Genomic DNA, 9,043 nt, shown 5'->3' on the forward strand with positions numbered 1-9,043 from the left:
TCATGTGTGTTATTTGCATATTGCAACAACCAGTCATCTTTTCAACTCTTGTCATGTAGCTTTCTTAATTTGATCTAAAAAAATTTATGGCGAGATATTACTAACCCTTACCAAAACAAGATTCATGAATTAATTAGGTGGTTGAATGCTTCGGGTCTTAACAAGAATCAAATAATATGTCTTGATGCGTTGGTTCTTACTATACATCAATATGAGGGATTTAAATTTACTAAAATGATGTGGTGTTTTGATCTACAATATCAAGAAAAGGATAGACAAAATTGTTTATTAATCTTATTTTTTGGTTGTTCATATGAAACCTAAGTTTATAAATTAATAATATTGGTTCGTCACAAATCATCATCATTGTTATTTCTTATTTGTAATGTTGAATTTTTTACAAATTAAATTTGATTAACACAAACACCCTCTCAAGATCTAAGAACACAAACACCCTCTCAATATCTAAGAAGTGATCATGTAATAGATAGGAAATTGTTTAGGAATAGCTATCCAAGTAGATCTGATTTCACAAGTAGAATTTATTTTGGTCTGATCTCAAATCCTTGAATGATAAGCCCTGTAAGTTGCTCCCGTTCGTTAAAGGTAAATTCAAAGGCTAAGTTGAGAGAAGTAGGAGTATCTGCTTTAAATTGAGATATCTCAACTTCCATCCACCCATCTTTCCTTAGTCTCGGGAGGCTGTCTATTTTGGGTCTATACAATGGGTTCTTGTTTTGTCTTTGATTACTATCTTGATCACCATTTGTCAGCATGATGAACGGGATTGTTGGGCTGGTTAAATAGATCAAACCAACTTCACTGAAATTCGGAGAGTCTCTGTTGATATCCCTTACATCTACAGGACACTCAAGTGTCCCCTGTCTAACGTCTGGCAATTTGTACACAAGGTAAGTTGCGTAGGGCGTGTTTAATGATACCATATGGAAGTTGATATGGCAGTTTATACGTAAAACCCTGCCTGATTCACATTCAGCCACCTTCTCGAATCTGCAAATATATTTAATTAATTAATGTTTTCATTTGCAAGTTTCATATATAACCAAAATCAATTATGTAGCTACATACCTTGATTCATGTACAGATATCCAACGAAGACACGCAAGCTGTGAGAACCTTCTGGATTCCTCATCGCAGTCTTCTAAAACTGCTCTTGCTGATGCCATACAGCATTTGATTCCATCTTTATCAAGAGAAAACAACTGTAGGAACGATTTCAACAATCAAATACAGTGTTTGCGACAAATTAACCTTTCCTTTGTTACTCTTTAAAATTTAAATTAAGAACGAAATAAAAAAGATTATTATTTACCATTTGGCCTCTGTTGGTAAGAATCCCGTTTGAAAGAAGCATGTAGATTTCCTTGTTAGTAATGTTGTATGGGACACGATCCTTTGCTGATTTGATTATGTACTGATAGTCGGTTGGTAGTTTTTGTTCCCAGTTTGTATTTGAATTGTCTGCTACTACTACTACTGGTTCTTCTTCTATAGCCTGTAAATGAAAGTAAAATTTAATTTTATGCAAAATGCCGTAATCTTGATCATGTTATGATCGATGATGATGATGCTTAAAAACTACCTGCATCTCGACAGGCAAGAACTGGATGCCTTCGAGTAACATGATGTTATAACTAGGAATTCCTTCGAGCAAAAGCTCAAGCTTTGCGACTTTTCCATAACTAACAAACTGGCACAGTTCAATCATCATCCACCCATTTTCGGTCCAGTCTGCAAAGTGGGAGAATGATGATTCATTTGCGTCTTTAAATTTGTATTGTAAACCAACAAATGTCGGTTGAGAAGACGTGATCTCTGATGATTCGTTTAAATGTGAAACATCATTAAATCTATGAAAAAATTTGAACACCAAGTATGCTGCGTATGTGATTCCTGGTGACAATAAAATCGTTTCTATATCAACCTCTATCTGCAAATTATGTGTTCCTTCAATCTTAGCTACCTCAGAAAACCTGCATGGGAGAGAGGAGTTATGCATCATATATAATATTGATCTATGTATTTGTGTGTGTATACAGAGATGATCATGAGTCATGAGAGAACCTCGATGTAGAGTAAGGAATCCACTCCACAGTTCCAGGATCTTGGAACGAGAACTCTGATGCAGAAATCATCTCACAGTTGTGTTCGTTCTTGCTCAAGGAAAACCACTAGACATTTAGAAATATCTCAAATTAGTACCAAACGAATTTATTATTATTTGTTGCTAATTCAGTTGGTAAATTAATTATACATTTATCAATTATGGTCATCAAAACTTTAAAGAAACAGAGCAGTAAATTACCCTTCTACCCCAATCAACACGAACTCCTGAAGATAGAAGCAATTTGAGTTCTCTTTTATTTGTGTAGACTAAGGATTGTTCTCTATCAGCCATCTCGATTATTTCTTCATACTCCATGGGTTGTCCACTTTGAAAACTTTCCTGCAAAACAAAATGTCAATTATTAATTAGCATCTTATGATTAGGAAAACGGATAAAGGATAACTACTACTATACTTGCCTGATATTCAAGTGCAAGCTCAAGTTCTTCAAGGACTTGAGCCATGGTCGGGCGTTCTTCACGCTCTCTTTTCAGACAACGATATGCAATTGAAGAAAAGGTTTTTAAAGAATTTGGTTCCATTTGTTCCTGTAGACCATTAAAGATAATATCTTCTAGTGTCCCTTGTTCATAGCTCTGTTGTGCGAGTTTTGTCAATAATCGATGCTTATCATCGGGTCTCCCAATGCACAACCTCCCACAAAGGACTTCAAACAATACTGCCCCAAACGAGTACACATCCGACTCCTTTGTCAGAATATTTGTCTCTGCATACAACGGATCACAATACCCAAATGTTCCAACTGCATTGGAGACAAGAAAGGTGTACTCTTGATTTGCAGGGCCCATTTTGGACAACCCAAAATCGGCTATTTTAGCTTCCCAAAACTGATCTAAGAGAACATTCGCGCTTTTCACATCTCGATGCAAGACTCTTTGTTGTGTCCCAAGTGGGTTGTGAAGGTACTCCAGTCCACGAGCTGCCCCAATGCATATCTTCAGGCGTTGAGCCCATGTGAGAGTGGTGCTGCTAAGGTACTTTTCGAGGCTACCATTAAACTCATACTCATAAACAAGAATCTTTTCCTCCCTTTCGTCACAGAAACCTAAGAGAGAGACTAGGTTTTTGTGTCGATAACGAGAGAGCATCATTATCTCCATTAGGAACTCATGTTCACCTTGTCCATGTCGTGTGTCTAACCTCTTTATTGCGACGGTTTTTGTTAGCCCATCAGTGGAAGTTATCTCTGCTTTGTAGACCTTGCCGAATCCACCCACCCCGATAAAATTCTCAGGTCCAAAGTTATTAGTGGCCAATTTTATGACATCAAATGAGATTTTGAGGTGTTCCAACTGTTTCAGCAGCGCCATAATCGATTTCAGAAAGGGGAGGGGAGTATGAAATAAAGGTATGGCTTAATTGGCTCCCAGAGGTATTTATTTTAAACTTCTTATCTCTTGAAAAGTTTCCGCGTCCAGATCTAGCTAATAAGCTATGGGAAGGAAGAAAAATCGTTTACGTTTTTATTCAATGTGCATCGACAAAATACTTTGAATTCTCTTCTATTAATTTGCATACAAAAACCGTTTACTTTGACTTTTATTTTTATGGAAGAAAATGAAACCATTTACTTTGACTTTCAGTATCTTCTTATCCGGATATCTAAATTTTAGTCCAACTATTAAAAAGTAGACATTCTGGTTTCACTAGTTTCCAAAACCTATACCAATTGTATTTGGACGGTTGAATCGAACAATTTAGAGCATCACATGTGAGTTTTTTGCTAAACATCTCATCTCAACAAAATAATAAAAAGCTCAAAATATCACTACAATAAAAAATAAAAACTTTTTTATTAATGTTTTTTATGAATAAAAGATAATTAATATTACATTACATATAGACCCCATAAAAAATTACTAAACAAGCAATTAATTAAGTTTTCTATTGGTTGAAAGCGACGAGTCCCATACACTCCAATTTTTTTAGATCCATTTATGACATTTTCTTGAGTTCTTGTGACAACTTTGCTTTTAATGCTCAAAATCGTCAAAATGCAAAACATATTATTAATTTTTATTTTTCAGAATTTGCAAGGGTATTTGGAATTTATCTTATTATTATATTATTTCAAACACCATATTTTTTTCCCGCAGATGTTATCAAAGGCTTTAGCAGGATTTATCTTATTAATTGTCATATTACTTTTAGTCCAATGGTTAGTTTCTTCCCTCGTCTTTATGTTTTTGTTTATGTGTATGGTATATTTATGTATGTTTGAGTTACTATATTTGGGGCAAGGTTGTCAAGATCGAGATCCTACCTAGGATTGTTTATGGGTTTGCAAGATCGGGATCGAGATCCTAAGATCCCACAAAATATAATATAATTTTAATTTATATTATTTAATCATGAAAAATATTTAAACAATTTAATTTTTCGTTCAAAAATCATAAAAACTTCAAAATATTAGTCATAAGTCACAATAAAAAGTGATAATGATAGAATGGTAAAGGGTAAAAGAAATAAAGTGGTAAAAAAATTTCATTTACAAAATAATAATAATAATAATAATAAATCAAAGGAAGGTAGGATCGGATCGGATCTCGATCCTACGATCTTACGATCCTACCTGCGATCCTACCTCAAATACGATCCTTTTACGATCTGGATCGTTTTTCATACCTAGGATCGTAAGATCGTACGATCCTATGATCAGGATCGCGATTTTGACAACCATGATTTGGGGTTTAGAATTTGTTCTTGTTCTGGCTTCTCTCGTTGCCTTTTCTTGTAGTCTTGAGGTTGTTTTGGCCCGTAATGCGTCTCGTACGTAGGGGCCATTCTTCCGCCGTGCTATTTTTTATTTTTTCTATTAGGAGGTGTTTGGCATAGGGAAATAAGAGAAGAGAAATGGAATTGATTCCATTTCTTTTGTTTGTTTTGCACTAAAATATAGAGAAAAGAGAAAAAATTAAATTCCATTTCCATTCTATCAATTCTCTTTTTTCATAAAGAAATCGGGAGAATAGCCTATTTAATAAAATTTAATAGAGGTACCCCCACCCCTCCTTTGTGTTTATCAAAAAAAATACATTGAAAACCCATCTCTCGTACCAAATAATGGATTTTAAAAGTATATCCAAAGGCCCACTCAATCTTTAAAAACTTGGATAAAAAAAATTAAGAACCACCACCAATTCGGGGAGTAATCTTTGATTTTCTTTAAACGCCCACACATCCCTGTTAACAACTAGTAGATCTCATTTCACAAGCACAATTTATTTGGGTCTGAGCTCAATTCCTTGCACAATGAGCCCGATAAGCTCCTCCTCGTTGTCACAAAGGCTCAATTCAACATTTATGTTTATAGTACGAGTAGTAGCATCTGTTGTAAAGTCCCATATCTGAGCCTCCATCCATCCATCTTTTCGTTGCCTCGGAGTGCCCTCGATTTTAGGTCTATGCAACGGGTTCTTATTTGGCCTTTGATTATGATCTTGGTCACTCTTTGCCATCATGATTAATGGGATTTTCGGACTGGATAAGAAGACAAACTGCACCTTCTCATCTTCCGAAGAATATCCATCGGAATCCTTTACTTGTAGAGGACATTCAAATTTCCCATCGCTTACTTCTGGCAATTTGTACACAAGGTAAGTTGCATAGTTTGTGTTTGGTGACATCATGTGGGAGTTGATACGACAATTGATATTTAATTCACTGCCTGATTTACATTCGGCCGCCTTCTTGAATCTGCATCACTTACATGTTGTAAAAAACACACCAAAACGATATGCATCAATCTTGTAAGAAGGGTACGTACATCGATTCATGTAGAGATATCCAACGAAAGCTCGTGTCTTCGTTGTCTTCGTTGTCTTCTAGAACTACTCTTGCTGCCACCATACAACATTTGATTCCGTCTTTATTAAGAGAAAAGAACTGTACATCAATGATTTCAACAATAAGCGTTAACAACCCAGAAGAATACAATTTGTTATCAATAAATATTTCCTTTGTAATTAGAAATTAAGTAGGATTAGTTATATATGTACCATTCGGCCTCTATTCGTAAGGATCCCATGGATGAATAGCATGTAGATTTCCTTGTTAGTGATGTTGTATGGCACATGATCCTTTGCCGTTTTGATTATGTATTGATAGTCACGTGGTAGTTTTTGTTCCCAATTTGTATCTATCATCGTATTAGAATTGTCTACTGCTACTGGCTCTTCTTCTATAGCCTGTAAATGAAAATTAAATGGATTAATTCAAGGAGTCATAATCTCATGGAGTATTTATGATGAAAGGATGTATGATTGATGTTTACCAACTCCACAGGCAAGAACTGGATGCCTTCAATTAAGATGCTATCACGAACATGAATGCTATCGAATGAAACCTCAAGCTTTGCGGCTTTCTTATGACTAATGAATTGGCACAGTTCAATCAACATCCATCCATTATCTATCTGCTCTGCAAGGTAAGAGACTGAAAATTCACCTGCATCTTTAAATTTATATTGTAAACCCACATATAGTGGTTCAAATAACATCTTGGATTTGACTGTATGTGAATCATCAGAATCATGATCAGAGTTATGATCAGAATCGTCAGAATTATCCTCAGCAAAATTTTTGAAGACAAGGTATGCAGCGTATGTGATCCCCGGTGTCAAGAAAATCGTCTCTATATCAACCTCTATATTCATATCCTCTGCTCTTTCAATTTTTGCTACCTCTGAAAACCTGCACATGAGGGACAAATTAAGGAGTTAGCCAATCATATACATATGTATCTATGTATGTGTCTATATGTGTAACATAGATAAAGAGAGAAAGAGAACCTTGAGTTTTGGTCAGGAACCCATTCGATAATTTTTGGATCTTTGAATGAAAACTCAGATGCAGAAATCATCTCACAGTTCTGTTCGTTCTTGCTCAAGGAAAACCACTAAACATTTAGAAATATCTCAAATTAGTACCAACGCACATGAATCTAACTTTGTTTATTGCGCTTAACCAAATTAAAAAGTACTGTTTTATTACATTCCTTGATAATTCAGTTGGTAAAATGCACATTTACAAATTATATATGGTCTTTAGTAATATACTAATATTTCATTAGTGTTAGCAAATTTTATAGGAATGCATGAAGTTTCTAACAGAGTTCATCATAAGTCTAAGAAAAATTAAATTACCCTTCTTCCCCAATCGACAAGAATTCCTGAAGATAGAAGCAATTTGAGTTCCCCTTTATTTGTGTAGACTAAAGGATGCTCCCTATCAGCCATCTGGATTATTTCTTCATACTCCATGGGTTTCCCACTTTGAAAACTTTCCTATAAAACAAAAAAAAATGTCAGATTTAGCATCTGCAGATCGAATTTGTTAACTATGATTAAGAAAACAGATAAAGGAGAAGCACTACTATACTTGCCTGATATTCAAGTGCAAGCTCAAGTTCTTCAAGCACTTGAGCCATGGTTGGGCGTTCTTCACGCTCTCTTTTCAAACAACGATAAGCAACTGAAGAAAAGGTTTTTAAAGAATTTGGTTCCATTTGTTCCCGTAGACCATTGAAGATAATATCTTCTATTGCTCCTTGTTCGTAGCTGCGTTTTGCCATTTCTGTTAACAAGCGAGGCTCCTCATCAGGTTTCCCAATGCAAAGCCTCCCACAAAGGACTTCAAACAAAACCACCCCAAACGAATATACATCCGACTCCTTTGTCAGAATATTTGTCTCCATGTAAAGCGGATCACAATACCCAAATGTCCCGACTGCATTGGAGACAAGAAAGGTGAACTCTTGATTTGCTGGGCCCATTTTGGACAATCCGAAGTCGGCTATTTTAGCTTCCCAAAACTGATCTAAAAGAACATTTGCACTCTTCACATCTCGATGCAAGACTCTTTGTTGTGTCCCAAGTGGGTTGTGAAGGTACTCCAGTCCACGAGCTGCCCCAATGCATATCTTCAGGCGTTGAGCCCATGTGAGAGTGGTGCTGCTAAGGTACTTTTCGAGGCTACCATTAAACTCATACTCATAAACAAGAATCTTTTCCTCCCCTTCGTCACAAAAACCTAAGAGAGAGACTAGGTTCTTGTGTCGATAACGGGAGAGCATCATTATCTCCATCAGAAACTCATGTTCACCTTGACCATGGCGTCTGTCTAATCTCTTAAATGCAACAACTTTTGCTAGCCCCCCGTCTGTGTCTGTGGTTGTGGTTATAATCTCTCCTTTGTAGACCTTGCCGAACCCACCAACCCCGACAAAGTAGTCATCGTGGAAGCTGTTGGTGGCCAGTTTTATGGCATCTAATGAGATTTTTAGGTGCTCCAACTCTTTCAGCATCGCCATAATTAGTTTGATATGACAATCGCACGATTTCGGAAATATAGGAATGAAATAAAGGTATAACTCAAAAGGTTTTTACGTTGCTTGTTATGGAAAACAGGAAAAGTCTCTAATTATATTTGTACCGATGATTGAAAAAGCCGTTTACTTTGACTTTGCATTTTGTTCTTATTGTTTAGTCAAAGTCTGTCGACATGATAACGTGAGTAGAAGGCATGTACAAACCTTTTTATGTATTTAGAATTCTATAGATTTAAATAGATCTTAATATTATCCATTAAACATTTATATAACACCACCCACAATTCATTAAACACATATTTAATCTTAATTATAATTTTATTTTTTCTATTGAATCATTTAATGATCATTCAACTATATTTCATTTCATTATTCACATTTCATTCAACTTTTATTCACTCCTAGTTATGACCATATTCAACTCTTATACTCGTTGCATTATGGATGCTCTTGGTATATTGTTATATAACCTAGTTGCGTTTGACAAAAAGAAATCGGAAAAATGACAAAAGTGTGTATTTGGGATCCTTAAAACAATTGGAAAATGATTTTAGGACAAAACTAATTC

General features: G+C 35.5%; 2 protein-coding genes across 2 annotated transcripts; both read right to left on the reverse strand.

The window, feature by feature from the left end:
- Window positions 1-346: 346 nt before the first annotated feature.
- On the reverse strand, window positions 347-3,601 carry LOC145091913 (uncharacterized). Its single transcript, XM_079029740.1, has 7 exons — window positions 2,547-3,601; window positions 2,327-2,467; window positions 2,086-2,192; window positions 1,604-1,994; window positions 1,334-1,516; window positions 1,090-1,223; window positions 347-1,011 (listed from the first exon to the last, which is right to left on the reverse strand). Exons 1-7 carry the CDS (start codon window positions 3,456-3,458, stop codon window positions 543-545), a joined length of 2,337 nt encoding a protein of 778 aa, XP_078885866.1. The 5' UTR covers window positions 3,459-3,601; the 3' UTR covers window positions 347-542.
- Window positions 3,602-5,051: 1,450 nt separating this feature from the next.
- On the reverse strand, window positions 5,052-8,559 carry LOC145091914 (uncharacterized). Its single transcript, XM_079029741.1, has 7 exons — window positions 7,531-8,559; window positions 7,292-7,432; window positions 6,938-7,044; window positions 6,422-6,839; window positions 6,147-6,335; window positions 5,915-6,033; window positions 5,052-5,844 (listed from the first exon to the last, which is right to left on the reverse strand). Exons 1-7 carry the CDS (start codon window positions 8,455-8,457, stop codon window positions 5,370-5,372), a joined length of 2,376 nt encoding a protein of 791 aa, XP_078885867.1. The 5' UTR covers window positions 8,458-8,559; the 3' UTR covers window positions 5,052-5,369.
- Window positions 8,560-9,043: the final 484 nt, after the last annotated feature.

Source organism: Lactuca serriola, chromosome 3, assembly GCF_051521515.1.
Source record: "Lactuca serriola cultivar US96UC23 chromosome 3, Lser_US96UC23_V15, whole genome shotgun sequence".
Taxonomy (NCBI): domain Eukaryota; kingdom Viridiplantae; phylum Streptophyta; class Magnoliopsida; order Asterales; family Asteraceae; genus Lactuca; species Lactuca serriola.

What these genes read in the sequence shown, in the direction of transcription:
- LOC145091914 (XM_079029741.1), bottom strand. Translation starts at nt 8,457, where the DNA reads ATGGCGATGCTGAAAGAGTTGGAGCACCTAAAAATCTCATTAGATGCC. An exon ending in TTGTCGATTGGGGAAGAAGG is followed by an intron (nt 7,045 to 7,291) that starts GTAATTTAATTT and finishes CTAAATGTTTAG; the next exon opens with TGGTTTTCCTTGAGCAAGAA. An exon ending in ATATCTCTACATGAATCGAT is followed by an intron (nt 5,845 to 5,914) that starts GTACGTACCCTT and finishes TAAGTGATGCAG; the next exon opens with ATTCAAGAAGGCGGCCGAAT.
- LOC145091913 (XM_079029740.1), bottom strand. Translation starts at nt 3,458, where the DNA reads ATGGCGCTGCTGAAACAGTTGGAACACCTCAAAATCTCATTTGATGTC. An exon ending in TCTTGCCTGTCGAGATGCAG is followed by an intron (nt 1,517 to 1,603) that starts GTAGTTTTTAAG and finishes TTTCATTTACAG; the next exon opens with GCTATAGAAGAAGAACCAGT. An exon ending in TTACCAACAGAGGCCAAATG is followed by an intron (nt 1,224 to 1,333) that starts GTAAATAATAAT and finishes TCGTTCCTACAG; the next exon opens with TTGTTTTCTCTTGATAAAGA.